At 36.9% G+C, this 25,345-nt stretch overlaps 1 protein-coding gene across 2 annotated transcripts in view; it reads left to right on the top strand.

Annotated features, from left to right (window-relative positions):
• The first annotated feature begins 14,235 nt into the window (after nt 1-14,235).
• The window catches only part of lrrtm4l1 (leucine rich repeat transmembrane neuronal 4 like 1), a 46,727-nt gene continuing 35,617 nt past the window's right edge, over nt 14,236-25,345 (top strand). For both annotated transcript variants that reach the window (XR_010544846.1, XM_065290490.2), the window contains exon 1: nt 14,236-14,786. Coding sequence is in view for 1 of the 2 variants with exons in the window: in XM_065290490.2 (XP_065146562.1) it covers nt 14,783-14,786 (4 nt within the window). In the remaining variant the exon portion in view is untranslated. The remainder of the gene's footprint in view (nt 14,787-25,345) is intronic.

Here is a 25,345-nt window from a genome sequence, read left to right as displayed (position 1 = left end):
CTGTCCATGGTGCTGAACTCAAGCGCATCACATTTTAGTAGATCATGTGCAACTCATCAACTCAATTCTAATTTGCGCTGCTCTTAGTAGATTGCGTTGGTCATTTTGGAAATCACCTGTCGTCCCCTGTGTTATGTAATTTGCGCCTTTTTAGTAAATAACCCAGTGTGCATACTGTTTGCACACTATTTTACTTGTGTAATGTGGTATATCTCTGTATAGAATAAATATAGGGTGGGGCCGTTACTACAGTAAATGCGGTTACTACACATTTTTGAAAGCAAAAAGCATGCTTCAGTCGTTTCAAGTACATTACAACATAATATTTTTTGCAAAGGACTTATAAATCACATAAATGTAATTTGGATGTTTTGCTATTACACGTTTTTTTGAAGGGCTCTTAAAAGTAAATGTGAATAGCTCCCTGGTGGGTCTCTAGAATATGTTGTTACATTTTTATATTAGAAAAGCCTTTTAGTTGGGAAAACATGCACTGATGAATCATGCAAAATAGGACCAGAGTCTTGCATTAAGTAAATGGGGTCAATTGCGATGTCAGGATTATTAACATTTAACAGTTTGATTCGCATTGGCTTATTAGAATTGTGTCTTTAATGCAGATGCTCTCTGGTTGGATCCATATCTATAATAAGGTCATTTAGCCTGTTGGATAGTTTAGACTTAGCGGTTTTATTACAACCCCCTTCACCTGCTGTGAATTCACTGATAGAAGATGACCGAAGTTACGGGCGTACAGTAGATCACCGCTGCTAGTCCCCAGGGATTTAATGTAATAGTGCAGACAGTCTGGGCAACTCAGTCTTTGTGAAGGCACATCTCAGTGGGATGTGCTTTTTAAATTCTAGCTTGATGTTTTCCTTCGCCTTATATAAAGCTGTCCTTTTCAATATCAGTGGAAAGCTGTGGAAGGCTCTGCTGTTGTTGGTCACTAAAAAATAGACCATTTTGTTACAATTCATCACAATGATAGCATTGATCAGTCTCCCTTATTTTTGATTGTAATCAATTGTAATTAATGTAATTTGTTGGCACACTGCAAGTGTACCTGAGAGGCAAATATCTAGTAACTCTATTACAACTGCTGTATGCATACTAAGGTAACAGGCATGTTGGATGACCTTGAGTTTGACTCTTTGGCTCTTCTGAATATGATCTGATTTATAATAGTATTAATAATCCAATCGGTTTAAGTATTCCCAGCCTGACCTTGCGTAGTTCATTAGTATTTTTTCCAGTTGACTATTTTGTACAGCATGAATTCGTATGATGTGAAACACATACAAAACAGTGGAATTACCCGTGACCCTGTTATGAGCCCTGCTAAAGTCATTTCTTGCTACAGTACAGGTTTTTTGCACATAATCATCCTTTATAATGTAAAGAACATTATGTGAAAATATAACCTTGATATCTTTAATATTGACCGAGTAAGGTCATGTTAAACATTGAATTTAATGTTAATCACTTTAATGATTAAAATCAAACATTGATGCTTCTACTCTTATAATCGGGTTATGAGACTTTAGCTTAGATTTCACAGATAGGATCACATTTTTGAAGACCCCATAATGAAACCCCAGCCTAAAAGGAATATTCCATTTTCTTAAAAGAAAAATCCAGATAATTTATTCACCACCATGTCATCCAAAATGTTGATGTCTTTCTTTGTTCACTCGAGAAGAAATTATGTTTTTTGAGGAAAACATTGCAGGATTTTTCTCATTTTAATGGACTATAATAGAGCCCAACATTTAATACTTAACTCAACACTTAACAGTTTTTTTCAACGGAGTTTCATCCCAAATGAGGCATAAGGGTCTTATCTAGCGAAACGATTGTCATTTTTGACAATAAAAATAACAAATATACACTTTTTAAGCACAACTTCTCGTTTAAATCCGGTCCTGATGCACCAACGTGACCCCACGCAATACGTCATGACCTCAAGAGGTCTCTATTAAAGTCCATTAAAATGAGAGAAATCCTGCAATGTTTTCCTCAAAAAACATAATTTCTTCTCGACTGAACAAAGAAAGACATCAAAATTTTGGATGACATGGTGGTGAGTAAATTATCTGGATTTTTCTTTTAAGAAAATTGAATATTCCTTTAAAGAGAACCTATTCCATTGCTAAAAAAACAATGTAATTTTGTGTATTTGGTGATTTATGGTTAAAAAAACACATTATTTTCCAGATACCGTACATTGTAGCTCCAGATATTCATGTCTTCCTCAAGCGATTTGATTTTGAAAAGCTCTGTATCCCTGATTGGCCAGCTAATTTGTATGTTGGGATTGGCCTGAATACCTCTGACGTCAGCCAGAAATGTGACGCTCCTTACCATGTTTGAAAGATTCGATGCTAACAGGAGTTAATTTACAGGCTGAGAGTCTGAAGCTGGAGGAATTATGATAATGACCATTGTGTCCATGTCAACAATCCCAGGAAGTAAACTGTTGCCTACAATCTGTGCCTTTGTTGTTGTCCAAGAAAAGAGATTTACGTTGGAAACCATAACTCGCGTCAACGTTTAACTTGGGTTTTGTACCTTTTGCATATCATTAACATGTACTCAGGGGCGCCATTATGGGGGGTTCAGAGTATGCAAGGCATATGGGCCCATGAGCACGCTAGGGGGCCCCACCGTCTTCACTTTTCCGTTTTTTTTTTTTTTTTTGTACACGTTTAATTATTAACACTGTAGTAAAATGTAAAGTAAATTAATATAAAACTACTGTGAATGACTTTGTGTTAAGTAAAATTGAGACACTTTAAAAAAAAAAAGCGTGCAAGCATGACCTAGTAGATGCAATTACATATTTGGCGGTTCTGGTGGTCTTTAATTTGATTGTGCAGGTATGGCTATGGGTGAGTAGGCAACATTTTGGTTTGGGATCAGTTTGGTGGGTTTGCTATGCAAAGTTACCACAAATAGTCGACAGCCCTAAAGTTTGGCATTTCAAGGTAAGATCTCACATGCCACTAAAAAGCATTCATGCTGATCCGTAAACTGGATGTTTCATGATTAAATGAACAATATTTCTGTTAATACAAAAGGACAGAAAGAGCTTTATTTAAGGAAATATTAGCATAGTGACTGCTGACAACTATTGCATTTCTAAGACGGACAATAACTTAATAGGCGGAGTTAAAAATATTATTTTATAAATAAACATGAAATAGGAGAATTGTCTAAGCCATAGTTGAGTAACATTTTAAATGATTAAGAGCTGGTTTTAATGTGACAGCGCATCATTTTCAAATTGAAAGTAATTAATTTTTTTCAGGTTTGGAACGGAAGTTTTGCCCAAAATAGTAAACTAAGTGCAGCTATTATAAACGCTATATAAGATTGTTTTTAACATGCATCCTAATACAGAATGTCTGTTTTATATTTATGTTTGAGTATTGTTGTGTTGTTGTTAATGTTTTGTTTTAATTTAAAGGTGCAGTGTGTACATTTTAGCAGCATCTAGTGGTGAGGTTGCGAATTGCAACCAATGGCTCTGTCCACTGCTCACCCCTCGCTTTTGAAATGCATATAGAAGCTACAGTAGCCGCCACCAGAAAAACGTTATCGACGGAGACAACTTAGTAAAAAAGTTTGTCCGTTAAGGGCTTCTATAGAAACATGGCAGCACAAAATGGCAACTTCCACAGAAAACAATTTGAACATTCTTTAATTTATTATTATTTTATTTTATTTTTTATTGCATTTCATTTATTTATTTTAATTCAAACCAGTACAGTAATACACCAACAAATAAATTTTAACAAAACCAAGTAATCTTTACCATATACACATTCTCAAATTTTACAATCACTTCCATACATCCATTACTTTAAAAAGTTTTTATATAACTTTTGCATTATTAATATTTGCATATTTTTTTAAACATATGATCTTTTTTAGTCACACTTTGATTTCAAAATCACCGTAATACCTTCATATGACATTAATAGAGTGTATAAAATATTCTGATGATAAAATTTGATTGAATCTGATTATAAGATTAATTTCTCTTTTATAGTGGTAATGTCCAGTTAGTTCAATTGGGATCTGGCATTTGTAAGTGAAAAGCAGAATATTAACACATTATTATTGAGTTAAACTTAATTAAGTCGTCAAATGACCCTGCTGAGATAAACGAACTGTATTAAAACATCAATGAACTAAATATCTGCATGTTGAATACCAATAAAGAGGAACGGCTGTATAATGGTCAGTGAATTTATACCTACTGTAGTAGCTCCTGGAAAATGTCCTGTGTTGAAATATAGCTTTGGTAAAACCTGAAAAATAAAATAAAACGTAAAAGCAAACGCTTCCAACTAAATATGACACAAAGATACAAATTTGCACAGGCTGTTTTACATGCAATATTAATCATAAGAACACAAAAACAAATTCATGTTTAATAATGATTGTTTAATAATGTATTGTGTTCCAAATAATTTACTGTTTTATCGAGTGCTACAGTATGTGAGCAATGTTTGTGTCTTGCGTGAAGTTAACTTGTAATTGCCCGAGCTTGCTCCAAACAGTTGGAAAATAGACAAATATGCTGCGCCCCACATTGTGTGCAATGTTTGCGTTCGACAGTTCGCCTGTAATTGGCCGAACAGGAAGACAAAAAAGCACCATGCCCACTTTAAGAGATCAGAAATCGACTAGCTAAGCCTATTAGATTTCCATGTTTATTACAAGTCAGGTTTTGTCTGACATAAATTTAAGCTAATGAAAATCTTTTGGCTCTGACTGTGTCCTTTGGAAGGTCAAATGTTGGTCTTTCTTGCTTTCCATATTAATGCATTTACTTTTAATCATGTAGAGACCATAAGCGCGACTCAGTCCGGGGATGAGCAAGCGGGCAAACGGCATTAGCGATTAAACCTTCGACAGGTGACTATTAGGTCACGTACCGGCTATATCTACTACGCTCTTCAGCTTTGTTTTCCATCCTTATCTTTTTTTTATCATATTATCTGATTAGCATTAGAGTTATTGCCCTCACAGTGTGGTGTAGAGAGTGTTACATTTGGTTGATCAATACGTACAAGACAGCAACAGTGCAATGCAATTAATGTCTTCCCTGCTATTTCAGCAAGCTGTTGAGAGCTGTAAATATCTTCTCTTTTCCTCTGCCAAGTTTAGTTACCCCTCACCGCCCGTGATAATTTGTGTGTGCGCGCTTGTGCGTCGAGTGCTGTCTTTGCACTGCGAAGGCGGAACGAAGCCTCTGCACGCTGTCAAACACAACTTTAATGTATTTACACAGATACATTTATGTGTGAAAAAGTCATGTAATGTTGTGAAATTAATGTTTACGTATGGGGAGTACGGATATAGATACGATGAGTGAAAATTGAAATTATTGATTATAAATATACTGTGGAGTTGTCATGACAATGTTTATACAGAACCAAAGCAGCTTCTTCTGAGGCTTTGGTGAGGAAGATTGGAGCTGGTGTATTTTAATATGGCATTTATGAAGCTAATGCAGCAACTGTTTAAAGTAAATCAAAGTTGTGTCATGGCTGCGACTTGCAAAGTATGACACAATAGCCTCTTAAACACACAGTGATTCTGGTAAATTACTATAAAATTACACAAATGTTTTTTTTTACCTGTAGGATATCATTCACACTCTATCCGAAAGCAGAGGTTTCCTTTAAACTACTGTGTGGCAAGGTCGGTGTTGTGTTAACAAACAAAGCCGGTTTATAGCTTTATATCCAAACGTATGTGTTTTTTTATGTTTTTATTTTTGTGGCAAATGCTAACAGTCATGCAGTTGCTTCTGACCAAACAACATTATATAAGATGACTTCAAACTGACCTTGAAGGGATAAAGAGAAGCTACTTGTGTTTAAAACAACAGTATTTTTTAGGCTTTACAGAGAGTGTGCCAAGGGCGTGGAGAATTTGGCAAATAGATGGTAAACTTTAAAGGGGACATATCATGAAAATCTGACCTTTTCTATGTTAAAGTGCTATCATTGGGTCCTCAGTGCTTCTATCAACCTAGAACATGTGAAAGATCTTACTTAGTAACTTAGTTTATTCTCTGCATACATGTGAAAAAATAGGTAATTGAAATCTGGCTTCCCTTGTCATGTCAGAAGGGGATGTACCGCCCCTTAATCTGCACTATCCAACCACGGAACTGCAATTAATGCAGAGATCAACTCATTTGCATTTAAAAGGACAAACCCCAAAACTACACATTTTTCCTCACACCTACAAGGTGACAATTTTAACATGCTATAATAAATTATGTATATGGTATTTTGAGCTAAAACTTCGCATACGTACTCTGAGGATACTAGTGTTGGGCGATATGCCCCATTTTGAGATCGTCCTATCGTCAGCCTGTGAGATCGCCGATACACGATAGTGTCGGGGGGCGGGGCAGTAGTTTACTAATTTATTTGTAAATTTTTTACTCATTTGTGACAAGTCACTTGATTGATGGACAAAAAAAGAAGCAAGGGCAACACTGTCATGACCCCAACCTTCTTAAAACTGATGCCATTAATCCGAGCACAGAAAAGCCCAGGCGCTCTAAAATTGCCTGTGTGCCAGTGAGCGGGGACAACACACTCACTGGTTTTAACCTGTGTGCTAACAACCTCTCTAGTACAAAGAAATGTCAGAGCTGCGCGTATTACAAGCTCATGTGCGAGGAAGAGTCTGAATGAAGCGCATTACAGAAGGAGTCCATGCCGTGCACATTCAGGTTCGACCAAGAGCTCAAGACGCGCTCACTAAAGGGATAGTTTGGCCAAAAATGATATTAAACCCATGATTTAATCACTCCCAAACCGTCCAAGATGCATATGTCCCTCATTTTTCAGACGAACACATTTTTATATTTTTTTTAGAAAATGTCTTTGATCTTTAAGTTAATCAAATGTAAAGTTTGAGGTCCACTCCTTTAAGTCCAAAAAATGTCCATTCCTCCTTCACAAAATAAATCCAAACAGCTCCACGATGATAAACAAGGCCTTCTTAGGGTAATCAGCGCCAATTTGTTGTAGAAATATGCTAATTTAAAACTTTATAAACGAAAATAACTAGCTTCCGCTAACGTCGGCATCTTAGACTCTGTATTCAGGAGAGAGTATCAGCATAGTGTACGCACTTTTTTTAGTGATGTATGACAAATTTGGAGGATGGGGGCACAGAGCAGCAGCGCAGAACCCTCCGTAAACTATGTACCCTCTCATCTTGAGTGCAGACGTGACCAAGATGGCAGTACCGGAAGCTAGTTATTTTCGTTTATAAAGTTTTAAATATGGATATTTATACAACAACACCGCACGGATTACCCTCAGAAGGCCTTTGTTTATCATCATGGAGCAGTTTGGATTTCTTTTGTGAAGGATGTATGCAAATTTTTGGGACCCGGTAACTTTACATTTGATTAACTGAAAGATTTAAAACATTTTCTAAAATAACTAAAAATGTGTTTGTCTGAAAAATGAAGGACATATGCATCTCGAACCGCTTGGGGGTGAGTACATGGGTTTAACATCATTTTTGGACATACTATCATTTTAAGTCCAGGTGTATGCGAGAAGGATTCTGCGCATGTTACAAGCTCTCTTGCTCAAAGTGAAGCCCACAAACCCTCTCATGTGAGGAAAATCACGCAATGTGAATGTTAATGTGAAACTAAGATGATAATAACAATATCCATCGCCAACTATCGTCGTGAAAGCCTGCTATTGGCGATATTTCTGACGGTCGTCCATACACGATACTATCGTCTATCGGGACAACCCTAATCCAACCACGGCACTGCAGTTTAGTGCATAGTTCAGCTTATTTGGATTTAAAAGGACACTTTTTGCTCACACCTACAAGGTGGCAATTTTAACATGTAATAATAAATTATCTATGGTATTTTGAGCTAAAACTTCACATACAGTACGTGCTCTAAGGACACCAAAGATTTATTTGACATCTTAAAAAAGTCTTGTAAAATTAAAATGGCGAAATAGTTATAAAGAATAGTACTGTATTGTAAACAGTCCATAAACAGTGTGAGAGTTAACGTTGACTTTCTTAAGTTTTTGTCATGTGCTTCCTTTGCCCATGTGTCACCCTCTTATAGATTTCTTTGTCTGATGTGTCCTGTTCTCGTTGGTTGCTTCCAGGTCTTATTTATTCATTTGTTCTTGAGTATAAATAAGACGCGTTTGACTTAATGCGGCATTGAGCAGAACGACAGTCTCCTGACAAATGCATTGAATTTCGGTTTGTCAGTTTTTGCCTTGAGATTTTCGCTGCCTTTTGATCACATCTGTCACACGAACACACCTACAGACCTCATGTTTCCAAAGCCTTATGTCTTTCTTCGTGTCAAGCCGCTATTGTTGAGTCTTGTGTGTTTAGTTTAGTTAGTATATATATTGTTACCCAGAATTTCGATTCTGTATAGAGCAGCCTTGACTCCGCTGGGTAAGGGCACCTTAGGCACTTTTTTACAGTAGTGCTTGTTGCAGTATATATGTCATTCTGCAGTATGTTACTGCACTCCGCTTGTGCTGTTGTTTGGCATGGCAATAAGATAGATTCACTTCAGATGGTAATTTGTTTAAAAGAGATCCAGTCTATGAGAAATCCCTGAGTCACTTATATGAAGCAGACAGAAATGGCTATGTTATGAGAGCTTTCATTTTATCATGTTTAAAATGTCACATGCCTATTGGAGAGATCCTCAAGGGGATTGGTTGTTATTTTCTCTAAACAAAGAAAATCACAGACTGAAACTTCTGGCAAAGGTGCAGCAATGCAATGCTATTTAATGTGTGAACTTCCAATCTCAATCCTTGTTGTGACGAGTTGTAATCATGGAATATTTATGATGCCCTGGGAGAATTACAAAGAGAAAAGTAATTGGCTTACATCAGCATATCCAAAGATTTGGCTGTTGTTTCGAGATGAATGGTCGTCAGTTGGTTTTCGTGTCCGGGCTGATTTTCCAAACACTGATTATCACATCCACTCACTTTCTTAATAGGGTTATTGACACCAAATGTTGTCAATTTGCATTGTTTAAATCAGAAACTAGTCATGACAGGACTTTTTGTTTTACTCATTTAGAGTAAAATGTGTTCATTGCATGTGTGGTGGACTCATGATCCCTTTATGAAGAAGACCACAGACTTGCAATCATTTTCATAAGGTCAATACACAGACTGCTGGGCTATTCAGTATATAGATTTTAGTTTAAATCTAATAACCTAGTCTGCATTTTAATAAAAAAAACTTGGCTTTTAAATTCTTAAAAATTCCCACATGTCTATTATAATTTGAGAACCAAGCAAGTACAGTAGGGTGAACTCGGGTATAATGTAAGACATGTTTAACGTTGAGATGAAAAGTGTTCAAATTAACCTGAATTAACCAGTTCTTTTGAAGTTTTGTTAAATTCATTTTTTGAAAACATGTTCTTTCTATTCAGCAGGGTACGCAATGATAATTATGATGCCTTGCAGTTGTGACCTTGTTATGTCCCTTTCTTATATTGCCGCTAGCTAAAATACTAACTGCTGGTGCCAAATTGCACTTGCACTGTTTAAACTAAATAATCCTCTTCTAAGATTTAAAGTCCAACAGTAGTCAATAATTTTAATCTTTAAGCATTATAATATGTAAAGCATATGTTAAAGTTTTACCTGTCATAGTAATTTCTTGATGCTTTTAAACAGCTTGAATGTAAAGGGGATTGCACACCGGACGAGAAGTGCACCACGGTGTTGCATCGCTGCACTTCTAGGACATCGCTGCGCATCTAGGACAACTCAGAGGTATCTTACACCGGAAGTGAACATAAAATAGCGCGAGCTTATTCAGATAGCGTCTACTTCTTCAAAATACAAAATATACGTTAGCAGCCAATGTTAATCGCTAGCGATTTGGGACAAATTTGATGTTATTTGAACTATGTGGCGCCCTGTGGTGTGACAGGGATTTGAGCAGTGTCCTGAGTCACACTGGATTGCCCCTGGTGTGCATACATTCATATAAAATAATGAGTTCTGTTTTTAGATTCATGATGCTTCTCGTTCGGTGTGCGACCCCCTTAACTCTCGCCTCATTTAGTGTATGTGGAGCTATGAATATACGAATTAGTCCCTGCCTGTATTCTTTTGCACCACCTTAGACCATAGATATAAATGTAAATAGATGATACATTCGGCAGTTTCAGACACATAACTGCTAAGTCCGGTTTCACACAATGCACAAATGAACTGTGCATTTGCAGCACTAATCTTTAAAGACCAACTATTGTACGATTCACGATTTTACATGTCATGGTCCTGCCTTCCTGTCATAGTGATTCATAGTTCATGTGGCAGGACCGTGGCAGTACCCATGTTTGGTGTGGTAGCTCATGGCCTGTGGTTTAGGTAATGTGCTCCGGTGTCTTGTCTCTTGTCCCCCCCTCGTTCTCCTGCTTATTGTTAATCATTAGTTAATTCCCATCACCTGTTCCCTCCTTGTTATGTTGCTTGGTTTCCTTATTTAATGTCACGGTTTCCTTTGTTCTGTGCAGGATCATTTTGTACCGTGTGTGTTTGCCAGTCGTGTTCGTCTAGAAGTCAAGTCAAGTCTAGTTTATCTGTCTAGTTGTTCGTGAAGTTTAGTGTAAAGTCTCTGTTTAGTGTATTTCCCATGTTGATGGGTTTTGCCCCCACATGGGCTATTGTTTTTTCTTGTGTTTTCACTATTAAAGTCTTTTGTTACCCCTCCATCTCCGTCTGCATTTGGGTTCTTCCTGCAATCCTGACATTACATTTCCTTTGGTGTGTAAGTGTGTATTAGTACATGTTGCAAAAGGTACATACCCCAAAGTGAACGATGACCAAGTTATCGTCTCCAACATAAATCTCTTTTCTTGGACTACAACAAACACACGAATTGTAGGCAACAGTTTACTTCCTGGGATTGGTGATGTAGACAAGACCGACATTATCATAATTCCTCCCCACTTAGACTCACGCCCTGTAAGTTAACTCTTATTAGCATTGCATTGTCATACGTCACTAAGAAAAGTGCGTACACTGTGCTAATACCTTTGTTTATCATCCTGGAGCCGTTTGGATTTATTCTGTTAAGGGTTGCTGCACATTTTTTGGACTTGAAGGATGTGGACGCCGTACTTCACAATTAAATTAACTGAAAGATCTAAAACATTTCTAAAATATCTGAAAATGTGTTTGTCTTAAAAAAACGATGGACATATGCATCTTGGACAGCTAGGGGGTGAGTAAATAATGGGTTTAATATCATTTTTGGCCGAACTATCCCTTTAAGTACTTATGTTAACAAGTTTTAGCACTCACCCTACACATGCAAGCAGTGCAGAAACAGAGCTAAAGCAGCTGTGCCGCAATCGTTTCAGCACCAAGTCTATACGGCATGCATACATAATATCTATGACTCGAACTGATCCACGTGTTCAACTGTGTTGATACGATTGGTTACATGTTTGAGACATTGGAAACCAAGGCCATTTTAAACCACTGGAATGAGGCTGTCTCCAATTTTATGGAGAAAATACTCAGCAATGGCGTTGATGATGAGTTAGCACATGGCGTGTCTTAAAGCATATTAAAAACTCACATAGACATGCGACACAACAATAAAAACCTGATTTTCCCCAGAGTGGGACTTTAAAATTATCTGTCTGTCTTTAGTGCGACATGAGATCAAACAGTCAAATCATCTTCAGTCCACTCATATCAAGACTCCCAATGTACGGAAGCTCAAAAAAAGTATTGTCTGAGACAGCCAAGATAGGATTAGAAGTTGTTAAAAAATTATATTCGCAGAACTTTTAATTGTTTTAGACACTTATACAACACATTCGGAATATCAAAAAACAAAGTTGCGACTTGTTAACAGAGCCTGTGACAAAAAAATAATTGACTTGCAGAGCATAAAATTAGACGGATTCGTAGGTTAAGGCTGGAAAAGCTCATCAGAATGCATTTCATGAACATGCACCAGCTTCATGTCTCTCCTTGGTGAAAAATATCCAAAAAATGTCACATTTCAACCGTTACATTCGAATTACCCACAGTAGGCTCAGTGAAGTAGATGGCACAGGTATTTCTTTACATGGTTTCTAACCTTTTCAGCCCTACATTCAATCATATAAACTAAGAAAGATAGGTCGGCACAGATCACATGTAGAGCTTGATACAATCCAGCTTGTCTAACAAGAAGATGAATCAAAATAATTGGTTTCTTTAGTTTGTCAAACTGGGTTGTGTTTCTTATTCACCATTATATGTCATAACTCTCTGATTAGCCGTGTACAAGCAATGTTGTTGTCCAAAACTGGGTCGATCTTTACAGCCATGGTGGTTAATGTAAAGCTGCTGTAATGACTTCTTTAACCAATTTTTTATGTTTAGACAGGAAATCAAAGTCACATTCACAATGAAAAGCCATTAAGTGAGACATGCTGAATACACAGACCTTCAAGTTTGAATGCTGGTGTGTTTTTTAGGGGGGATTTATGTCCAATTATTGTTATTGTTCTTATTCATATTGTGCATTGACTTCTGTGTATGTCACTTGCTGTATTGTGTATTTTTGCATATTATTTTTCTTGGGTTATCTTTTATATATTTTGTCTTTTAATAATATAGTTTCGTATGTCCCTCCACCCTGCCTTTATTGTTAGGTTTTATTGTACTAGAGTACAGGGGACAATATATATCTTGAATGTGTATTTACACTAGAATGGTCATACACTTTGGGATCAGAAGTAAACACAATTCAAGTCTCTCTCTCTCTCTCTCTCTCTCTCTCTCTCTCTCTCTCTCTCTCTCTCTCTCTCTCTCGGTTTGTAGTGTAGTTGTTGTTTTGTTTACATACAGTACAGTAAAACTGGTGGTGATAGCAGTTCTGTTCCTCTTCTGACTGCAGATGAAGAGAAGTTTTGGTCAACCTGGGGCCTGAGGCATTTTATGGGATCCCTGAAGGCTTCCACTTTAAATTGTCTTTAACCACCACTGTGCCTTTGCCTTCAAGGTTAAACCCCTGTCCCATTCACCCTGGCTCTCTTCATCCTCTCCTTTTAGACAACAGCAGTCATTCTCCTGGGTCTTGACTCCGTAAACTTTGCACATGTGCTGTTTTATTTTTCGTCAAGCCTTTTTAAAGTCTTCCTTAAGCTGAGCCTCAGTATACAATCCAAGCACAACACATACAAAAATGTAATACATCTTTAATAATATATTTAAATAAAAGGCAAAGACATCAATTCTTGGACATTACTTTTGCCCATTACTGTATGAGCTCAGATGCAAAAGCCTCTAAACACCATTTCCATCAAAATTAAATAATTCAGTCCTGTATGCTTTCTTATTTCAAATATGAAATTTAGAACTAGAAAAAAAAGATAGTTTCTCGGTACATTCAAGGTACATGTCTAGTAAGATCAGGAGAGATATAGTATTAATAAGAACAACAAGTACGGTCAAATTATACTCCAGCATTTACTTTAATAATGGTTGCAGCTTAACTAAAAAACTAGGAGGAATAAAAATAAGCTACAGTATGTTGTTTGCAATTAAATAATCATTTTTATCTTTGAAGTGGCATTGATGTTGCCAGCACTGTGGATCACTGAACATTTCCTTCATTTTTTTTCTACAGTATGCTGTTATCTGCCAGAAAAAAGTTGATGGAGTACCTGAACTGATAGATTTAAAATGCAAACGAAATGATAATTTAAATATCTTTCAATTAATGCCCATTTCTATTGTTAACAATAACATCTGTTTTAAAAATGTATGGTAGGTAATTTAACTGTATTTTTGAAAGTCTACAATTATACAATAAATCTAGGATATTAAAAAAGAATCATAATCGGCATAATCAAATAATGGTAATTAGTGATAGATGGATAGATAGACCCAGACAGCAGATGACTCCGGGCCGGATCCACACTTGAGCTGCTTCGGCACGAATCTGGCCTGGAGCCATCATATAGATTAAAACCTAAAGCACATTTAAGTTTTCCTGACATATATCTTCAATAGCACCACACACACTGCATTTCCTATTAATACTGTGCAGTGATTGTCAGCATGTCATTTACATTCACCAACAGTGTCTACTCTTGACTATGCTGAGCAGGGGGTTGGGCTGAAGGCATCCAGCTTACTGTTTACCGCTGTAGGTTCACCTTTATTATGACTGTAGAAGACCTGGAGGCGGGTGCGCGCAATCTGTATCACCACGCGCGGTGATATTTCTCAGGGACTGCGGCGGTGGCGAGCACTGAATTCCTCTCACGCAAAGCCCACGGATGTTGACTTAACACTCTCTCTAGCCTTCTTTTACTCCTGATAGTCTCTCTGTTGGACGGTCGATAAGCGTTCGCATAATTAAAGATTTTTCCTCTAATTATGCGAACGAGAACAACTTTTGCTCGTATCTTTTGAGACTGCCGCTCGACGAGAATTTAATCATATTCTGTGTGAACGACGGTTGACCATCATCATGTTGTTAAATGCTACGGGATGTGTACCGGTTTGCCGTGTGGGAATGAGTGGCATATTTTAGGTCATTTGCGCCATGGAGCCAAATCTGAAGCGATAATGTTATTTGTGCTGTAATAGTGCTCGGACCACAGGTAAAAGTGTTTGTGGAGTGGAGGCTGACAGACTGAAGCTGCGCGGTTACCGCAGGGATTAAACGCGAGCGGAATCAAGAGCGCGCAGCTGATATGGGTAAGTGCTCGGTTTCCTGAAGTAAAGTTTATCGATTACTATTGAAATGTTTTCTTAAAATGTGTGCATGTGTTTGAATAGACGTTTAACGAAAATGAATAGAGATGTTAAACAAAACGAGGTTACCAAAACGCATTCTCAAATCTTTACATAACTATAGATTGATAGCTAACCGATTTCTGTATTTATTAGACAGCTATAGAATATAAAATCGTCCAAAACAAAGGTTAGCGTGGCTAAATCCACTTGTGTAACTGTTTAAATCGTGGTGTTTTCTCAGCACATTGCGTATAGCTGCTGAGGAGACGAAGTGAAATGAAGCCCAAAACTCCACAGCTGAGCTCGCCGACATCTCTAGAAATTGTTTGTTAGTCAGAAAACATTCAGACAAAAAGGCACATTTTAGATAGCATACATATCAGTGTCAGACTCTGGCTGTCAGGTCAGTGAGAGTTTTACACGTGATGAAATCTGTATTGTAAAACGCCATATAAAGCTTACGGTTCACTATAAAAACTGGTAATGGGTTAATAAAATTTATCTGAAATTACTGTTTTTGAAACAATGTTCTTGTCCACACACTGTAAGCAGTTATTAGCTATTTTCTAACTAAATATCTTATCAAATATTAAATCATGACCCAAACTATCTAGATGGATGAAGCTAAGTTTTTAGGGTAACGTTACCTGACGAACATCTCTTACAAAAATGAACCATGGTTTAACTGAAGTAATTATAGTGTATTTTTTTCTGTAGTAACCACAAATTTACAATGATCTCACTTTTACTAAGCAATTAGTTAAGGTAATTTAATGACTTTTCCATTGAAAAAGTGAAGAAAGGCAATACTCTTATTTTTCAAATTATTAAGGGTAAATACAGTTACATACTTCTGATGTAATTGAATTATTACTGTGTTTGCAGATCAATTATATATAATACAATAGTGGACTTAACATCAAAATTTAAAGTCTAAGGTTAAAATGCATGTTTTTTATGTTTCCTTCTCACTTTAAATACATTGGGGAGTTAATAAGAATGATGGTAATGAGCTGGTGTAGTTTACAATTTTCACTATTAACTGGTGGGTTATTAGCATTAATATTACTGAGATATTGGCATGCATTAAGGGATATCAACATCAAGTCCTATACAACAGACCTTATTCTGGAAAACCTTATTCTAAGTCCTTAATCCTACCCAATTCCTATAATACTTAAACTTTACAATTATTTTACTAAGTACACTCTTAAAACAAACAGTGCTAAATAGCACAAAAAGTGGTTATTGGCTTGTAATCATAGAGGAACCATTTTTAGTGCTATATAGCACCTATGAAGAACCATACGAAGGTCATATAGCACCACATATGGTTCTACATAGCACAATATGGTTCTATACTGGTGCTACACAGGTACTTCATCGGTGCTATATGGCACTATAATGGTTCCTCTGATTACGAGCCAAGAACCAATTTTAGTGTTTGTTTTAAGCAGTTATTAGGAGCATATTGAGGCAAAAGTAGTTAATATATAAGTAAATAGTGAGAATTGGACCTTAGAAAGTGTGAAAAGAATAATTTATGTACTTTTATATGATTTATATGATTTATTCAACTCATTGTATCATTTCCTAAATAGGATTTAGAAAGTAAAAACTTTTTGGAAAGAACATTTTGTACAGTAATCTACTTACATAATTAAAGATGCAACTAGTAACTAGTAATTAATTACTTTTTTGAGTAACTACCCAACACTGGGCTCACAACAGTAACCCTAGTTTAACCCTGAAATTTGTATGAACTGTGGTAAAAAAAATGGTAATCAATCTGCCAAAAAGCATGGCTAACTCTCTTTTACTATAATAAAACCATGGTTCATTTTCATAAGGGATTTCTTTCTACAGTGCATAATTATTTCAGATATGCATTGTACGTTTAACTCATGAATTGAGCATGTTTAGCTTCTTTCCTTTTTTTTAGCAGTATTTCATTTGAAAACACCTTTTAGTGTTCCTGTGGTTCACTTAGCTGAGCATTGCATTAGCAGGGCAAATGTCATGGGTTCAATCCCAGGGATGACACATACTGATAAATGTATACCTTAAATGCACTGTAAGCCACTTTGGATAAAATCATCTGCTAAATGCATAAATGCAAAATGTAAATAGTGAACCTAACAACTTTTTTAAACATGTTTGTTGTAATTCCTCCTTATTTCCCCCACTGAAATCCAAAAGCTTTTTTTGCTTATGTCTAATTCTCATTCTGTGTTGGACTTCCAAACTGACTAACCTTGCTAACCTGATTTCATATTAATTCCTGTTGAATGAAGATCAGATAGGCAATGACAGGGGAGGATGATGGATTGTGCTAAGAAATTGCCAGTTGTCATGAATTTAGTCTACATCAAATTCATTCTTGAGGCTATTAAGTTGATCAGTAGTCTGGGCTTTAAGAGCCTGCCAGGGAAGTCTTATATTACAACGGCTTTATCACACCAACAATCAGCTTTGATGTATTTTATTCTGGGCTGAGATGAAAACATGTAAATCCGGAACTGAAATCCAGGTAATGACCAAGGATTTTATTTCCATTATAAAAAACCCACAGACATATTAAAGTGAGCACCATCCATTTCTTTCATTACTTCAGGGCTAATATTCGTTTTGGTTTGATTGACGGTTTTGAGAACAGACCCAAATCTGCACACTGTAATATCAATTTCACTTGATTATATCAGCACATGTTTAATCATTCAGTATTGCACCCAAACTAAATGTTACTGTTATTCTTTTTTGTTAATAGTCATTTACATTTACACATTTAGCAGACGTTTTTATCCTAAGCAAATTACAGTGCTTTACAAAATAAACATTTTTTATCAGTATGTGTTTTTTTGGGTTTGAACAATTACCTTTTGCGATGGAGCACCCCTTACTTCCCACGCCCCTGAGTAGGGGTGCTGAGGGTGCTACAGCACAACCTAATAAAAAAAAAATTGTAAATGCAACACAAGTTTGGTTAATTTATTTATTTATTCAAAGTGTCTGTTTTCACTAAGTGCAATTAGATTCACCAATGTCTGTTGTTTAAACTAAAGTTTAAAAAGTTTAAAACACCTAAAACTCAACATACCGTAGACAGTAGAGCGTATAAACTGGCTTTTGATGTGCCTGGTTCGAATCTACCTTTTCTCTCATCTCCCGTTTCCAATCACAAAATACATTTATTTTCAAAAAAAAAATGAAGAAAATGCTTGAAAAGAGGAAAGAAAGTGCTCAAAGAGGCTTTATTAAGAATGAATGTATTGGGTAGGGTTAGTGGTCATGTCAAAAGGGCTTTTATTCTCCAAACAATCCAGCATTCAATGAATCTGTTTAATAAATATAATCATTTACACAATATTTTATTATTGAAATGTACAAAAATAGGTGCAAATAATAATTTTCAATATAAAGTATAGATAACTGCTGAGGCTGTACCCGTGCCCTCATCACAATTCTCTCTCATACTCTGCAGTGATATGAAAGTACACCACAGATGCTTAACAGTTTGCCAAACTGTCTAACGTGATTTAAACAAACAGATACTCAGAGTTTATGCACATTTTATTTAAATCGCGTTAAACAGGGGTTAAGATGCTTCTTCATTCTTTTCAAAGTGCTTGGTGTCAGGAATGGGAAGGACAGAACCCAAATGCAGACAGCGCTCAACCAAAAGACTTTTATTATATAACAAACACACCCTTGAGGGGGTAAACAAGGCAAGAATTAAATAATAACAAACAGGGCAAAACGAGACAGACTTCTGACCATGACACACAATGATCCGGCACAGGACATCACACACAGTGGCTTAAAATAGGGAAGAACTAAACTAGGGAACGAGGACACACAGGTGAAGGGCGTAAATTAATAATGAATAATTAACAAGGAAACGGGTGGGTGGGGTCAAGACCAAAGACAGGAGAGCATGGGGTACACAAAACATAAACAAAGGCCACGTGACTCTCCACACAAAACAAGACAACAGTGAGGGCTGCCATGACCCTGTCACACGAACACATAAAAGACATACAGGGCTGACAGGATCATGACCCCGGATTTCCACCGACTGCGGAGCAGCTGCAGATCAGCTCCGCTGCGTTACGTCTCCGCACTCTGCCGTCCGCCAATACCCACCAGTTCCGTTTTTGTTGCAGAGCGGCTGCGTGCTGAAGTGACGAGGTCTCCCAAATTCACGTGATGATCGCGCGATACCTAGTTCTGTCTCTGCCCATTATGCCGTTGAATTATGACGTTTTTACAAACCAGCCCAGATCACAACACGAGATCTCGCATAGACAGAGCAGTACATCAAATCCATCCAAAATTCAAAAAATAAGAAGGCTGCTAAAACATTTATATATGCTTTATCTTTAATGTATTTATTTGAAACTCCCCTGGCTCTGTTCCTGTCTATTATTTGTTGTTTCTGTATTAATGACTTTATTTGTGTGTGTTTGTAATGTTTGTATTGCAAAGATTTAATAAAAAAACACGAGTTCTCGTGAATTCAGGTATGATCACGCGATAAAGTCATGGCTCCGCCCTGCGGAGCTGTCCGGCATCCGTCAAAAATAGAAGCTCTGCGTATTTGTGCCGGAGGGCTGCGGATGGCCGGAGCTGTGACGGATTCGGAGCGCAGTCAGTGGAAATACACACATTGACTTGAATGGAAACCGATTGACTCCGCCGCCGTTCCGCAACGGATCCGCAGCCGTTCCGCAGTCGGTGGAAATCCGGGGTGACACTTGGGAGGTTGCGCTACTGTGGCGTCTTCCGTTGCTAAGCAACCATGTAACATTAAATACTACCATTTAAAGGATTTAGGGTCACTTTCACTTATTTCTTAACCCCTTCAGACCCTGCGTCCACTGGAATAGACATCACATGTGTTGTGGTTCCAAAAATGCTGATCAACTATTAAAATAATTGGAAAACACTGTTTTCCAAAAATTTCTATAATGACAAATTTATCAAAACTACAGTACTGTGCAAAAGTCTTAGGCCACCATGCTACCATAAGATTGGTTGTTTTTTGGAATTATATAGTGGTCATATATAATTATTTCTCAGTCTCTTTATTAGAATACAACCAGAAAATACAGGAAACAGTATAAAAGTATAAACTGAAGTGTGAAGTATTTAGGGTAAACTCCCCTTCCACTTGAGCAATAGCAGGCAGCTGCAGGATCTCTTAAACCTAAATAAATTTAAATCCTAATTTCTAATTCTAATCGAATGACTTCAGGACTTCAGTCTCCTCAAAAAAGTTCAAGAAAGGTCACACTAAACACTGACTGATGCATGAAGAAGACATTTAGTTCTGAAAATTGTTTTGTTTTTTTCTGTTTCAGTATTTTTTGTTTGTGTCTTAAAAAAGAGTGTAAAATAAATATAGATGGACATTTGTTTGCTAAAACAACAAAGCTGGTGATGGTGGCCTTTACACTTTTGCACAGTACTGTATATATGCAATAGTACAGATGGAACTAAGCAAGTCAATACTTAAGTCAAAACAGAAACACTACCGCAAAAATGTATAATAGTTCATAAATGTATTACCAAGGAATTCAAGGAATTGAATTTAGTGCAGTATTATTTAAGATAAGGTTAAGAAAAGATTTATTTACTGTTATAAAATAATGTATATTGAAAACAAACTGTTATAATATTTTTTGAATGTTAAAATAGCTCTGCGGCCTTCCTACAATATGTCAATCTTAGAAATAACCCTAAGCCAATTTGAGTTTGAGACCCTTGTTGCTGATTTAATAAGGTTCAAAGGCACGGATGAATATTTTTCATTTATTCAAGCAGATTACTGCTGATGACTTAGTTCTCAAGTCATTTCAAGTTGAATTCAAAATCATTTTGATTCATATGTGATATGAATGTGGTGATGCCCAGCTGCGACTGGTCTGTCGGTTTCCACCAGTTTGACCCAGCAGGGCCATTTTTTGACATGGTTGGGAACGTGAACTAAAGTTCATTTACTCACTCTGCATGTTGTTCAAAACCAGCATGACTTTCTTTTCGTTGAACACATAAAGAGACAGAGTAAAGCATAAAATTTGTGTCTGGCAGCCTCATTTGCCATTCACTGTCACCGTATTGAAAAAAGCAGCATCAGATCTTCATTTTGATGTTCCACAAATGAAACAATGTCGTTCTGGGGTACATTTTCTGAAAGCATCGTTAGTCAAATGGTTGCTTGTTTCATCATTACCAGCATAGTTCAACGATTTCAACAAGCATTTGCTAAGTGGGTTGCAAACTTGTATGGTGTATGTGTAATGATTAGTGATGGCCGATTTCAAAACACTGCTTCATGAAGCCTCAAAACATTTAAGAATCTTTTTTCTCAAATAAGGTTCTGAGCTTGTTTCAAACTGGCCAAGTCATGTGATTTTAGCAACGAGGCTTTATCACATCATAACTGTTTTGAAACGTTTCGAAAATCCAATGATTCCCCACTGGGGGAGTTGATCACAAACGACCAGTGTCTAATGGTTAATGGTCTAATATGGTGTACTCGGGCAAGTTTTATTATGCAAGTTCCTAAAACATTTATTCTTCAGACTGATAAGGCTTCCATTTTGCCTACTTTTTGTTTATAGAGAGATTTAATGACAATCATACATTTAGTTAAGGGCCATTCACATTATAACTATAAATAAAGAGAATAGCGGAGTTCACACAACAACTATAACGATAAAGATACAAAGAACAATATTGATGGGATCACTTTCAGAGCGATTTTTTTCCAACTGATGAATGGTAAACCAATTACAGCTAATAAAATCTATTTGAACTTCAAGTGCACGCAGATTTGAAATGACAGATGACATGGTGGAGAAGCTCATTTTGAGGTCCATAACATAAAATTACCTCAAGTATCCAGCGTTGATGCAGTTGCTGTGAAATTCCTAATCCTTTTTTACCAGATATTAGATTTCAATGTTTAAAGTCTTCTGCTGGTTATACACGCTGTGTAAATGCAACAAGAACAGCATAGATATGCAATATTAGTTAATGCCAATAACGTAATAGAGTGAATTGACATAAAGTTATCGGTGATGTAGACGCTTATATAGTTATCGTTGTAGTTAACACTTCAGTTATCGTTATAATGTGACACGGCCCTATAGTGTTATAATGATATATAAAACTAAAAATAACAGAATACACTTTTATTTAATGGCCTCATTTAAGTAAAATAATTTATTTTTCTTAAAACATGTTTTAAAATGTAATATGTTCGAAATAATATCTTGTTGCTTTAACAATGTTGTCACCAGGAGATGGTGCCATATTTAGGGGTTTTCGAGCCCTTTAAAACAGTGAATCATTATTTCAAAGCAATTGGTTCAGTTGATCAAAGTTTCGAAAAGCTTTGGCTGTTTCTCAAAATGCGTTCTTCAGCGATCTTGCGTCCTTGTGTTCTTGCTCTACGTCATGTTCTTGCTGTCGAAGTTCAATTACAATTCTCAAAAACACAGAGGAAGCATGAAAATACCCGGATGTGTTCTTGGTATCGAGGATGCATCGAGTGCAGACTTGTGTGCTGAAATCTGGGGAGGTCACGTGCCCAACAGGAAGATCGCACACATCTCAATTCTCACAAGTGCGTTCTGCGTTCTCGCAACCTGAGTCCTTCTGAGCCAAGGTCGCCTGGCAAGAACAATCTCCACGAGAACGCAAGTCCATTCGTTGCATTCTTGGAATTGAGAAACAGTCAATGTTTCTCACATCACTAGTAATGATGAGAGAAGAGCTTGATCCAAATGCAGTAAAAAGGTTTCATAAATCCACATTGAGAACAGGAACCAGGACAAAGGAAATAAATACAAAACCTCATGGAGGAAACTCACTACAAAGTGACAATACCGGACAAAAGGCAAGCGAAACACTGCGGTATATATACAAACTAATGAGAGCTAACAAGACATACCTGGGAACAGTCAACAGGGAACCAATGAACAAAAGGACTACAAAATAAAACAGGGAAAAGGATATCAAAATACAAACTAAAAGACCAAGAAACGCAGAACATGATCATAACAGGTTTTAAATACAGCTGTTTATTTCTTTATATACATCATTCCAAATATATGAAAATTTATATTTCCATATTTTAACTTGTCAAGAGAATTAAATCACTGCTATTGAAGATTGCGCATATGCGTAGGTTCTCTAGTATACCAGGTGAACGCCGAAGTGACATAAGTTAGAGGGACCTTGCAATTAAAAGAAAGGTAAAAAAGCAAAACAACGAAACATGAAAAAATGTAATCTTCAGATGCCATGTTTTTATTAATAACAAAAAGTCTGACTGATGGAAGAGTTTGAATGATTATTTAGATCTCAAACTGATTAGTTAGTGGAGACTATTACTTCACCACCAATGGGACATCATTACTATATTATTGAACCAGCATTGTTCACACAATGGATGTGCAACATCCAAGTTACTGGTTTCTCCAACAATGGTGCCATGGTGGTTAGAAAGCAAGTTACATTGTTGGTACAGTAACAAATCTTGGTACTTATTAGGATTTCAGTATGTTACTATTTGGCATACTAATTCTAGACTATTTTGCATGGATAGTATTAAAATTGTTATTTATATATAGACTAATGGTGCAATCCCACCAGCCGCGGTAGAGGTGGCAAAAACGCGCTATTTGCGCGTAGTTGGACGCTTGAACATTTGAGTTAACTCGCTTCATTCGCGCATGAAATTCAAGTCATTCGAGACATTCACGCGGAAATTTGCGTTATGGGAGGGGCTTCTGCGACTCCGCTGAGACTCCGCCACTCCGCTCGCTTCCGGTAATCACGTCACTACTACAGCAAGGTCCTGATTGGTTAACGCGGTGCGTAAATTCGCCGAAGTTCAGATTTTTCAGCTTGCGCGTTTTCCACGGCAACGCTTAATTCGCGTGGAATGCGGCATCCGCGCTGCGCATTCCGCGCCATTCGCGCCACGCATAAGCATGTCCCGCGCCTAATCGCATCTTTGCATTGACTTAACATGTAAATCACCTGCGCTTGCCGCTTCTACCGCGTCTGGTGTGAACCCTGCATAAGAATCACAACACTGAGAAACAACATTGTCCCTGTAAATGCGGTAACTTTAGCTGGGATCATGTTTGTACAGTGTGAAGACGAGCAACAATCGCGAAGGACTACAGTATTTAAAATTTCATAGTGTGCAGCCGGTTTTACAACCACTTTATGATCAGTTCAGGATGTCATTCAAACTTCCAGTAAAGGGTCAATTCAAACGTTTACTCCTACAGCATTCCTTGCTGAAAGACCTTTCAGCATTTTCTTCATTCATTGCTGTGGATTTTACAATCACAGCTGCAATAAATAATGCTTTTAACTTAAATCACTTTTTCTATTCTGCTCTCCGCATCTTTTCCAAGACACAGTTACGACACTCGTAAGTCTATGAATTATTGTTCGTCGAATAACACAGCCTTAGCGTGCAAGAGCTTTTAGATCACAGCTTTGTTTTACCGGCTAAATTATGTCCTCTGGATGCATCTTTTTAGGGTTAGCATCACTTTTATAAAACTGGATGGGTTCCAATTTGCTGAGGAATCTGTGATAATTTAGGCATTCTTAAATTTCATTATACTAAAACTGGTAGTAAAACTGGCTAACACTGTAAAGAGCTGTTGACATTGTTATTACAGATACTGTGTCTTCCATCCAAATGGGAAACCTCTCACATGAGCTATAAAGATGTTTATTTGTAACCAGAATGAGTTAAGAGAAGTGTTAGGCCATTAGATTTGTTTACTCAGTATAAAGATGACTGTGACTATTTTCATACTTGTAATCAGGGCTTAAAAACGAAAAAAATTATCAATCGTTTCACTCCGAGCAGAATCGATATTTTAACGTTTCCGTTTTTGCGTTCCTCATTGAACATTTACGTTCCGAAAACGGTTTACTTAGAAAAAATACCGGTTAATAACGTTATTTTAATTCAGGCTATACTTTAACAAATGCATGCATCCAGACTAATTTTCACACAAAAATAATAACATAACACATGATATAACTAAACTTCAACATTTCATTAATTGTTAAAACCACAAAAGAAATACCTGCATTCATTTTAAGTATAAACAGCTGAAAAAACGACCCGTTTTCAACCATGTCTTTTTCTGGTTGAACCCGCAGCATACTCTGCTGGAAGTTTATGTTAAATGTGCCTCTGTAAGTTACCTCAGTGATTCCCGGCTACTGTTCTTCTCCCCCACATCCTTCAATATTGCAGACAGACTTGTTAAGACAGCTTGTCGTAAGAAAAATAATAACGAAAAGGAATTTCTTGGTGGCGACCCATCTAAAAAGTTATTGACAGTGGTATAAGTCCCCTGGCTTTTTTGAGTTACAGTTTGCATCTTCATATTTCCAAGCAAGTTTTAACTTAAACATACCTCTGAACATTTGATGGGTAGCTTTGTGGTTATTTAAGACAAATGCTATCGGGCCGG

This window comes from Paramisgurnus dabryanus, chromosome 10 (assembly GCF_030506205.2).
Source record: "Paramisgurnus dabryanus chromosome 10, PD_genome_1.1, whole genome shotgun sequence".
Taxonomy (NCBI): Eukaryota; Metazoa; Chordata; class Actinopteri; order Cypriniformes; family Cobitidae; genus Paramisgurnus; species Paramisgurnus dabryanus.
The sequence above is the reverse complement of the archived record's forward strand: the minus strand, read 5'-3'. Positions and strand labels throughout refer to the sequence as shown.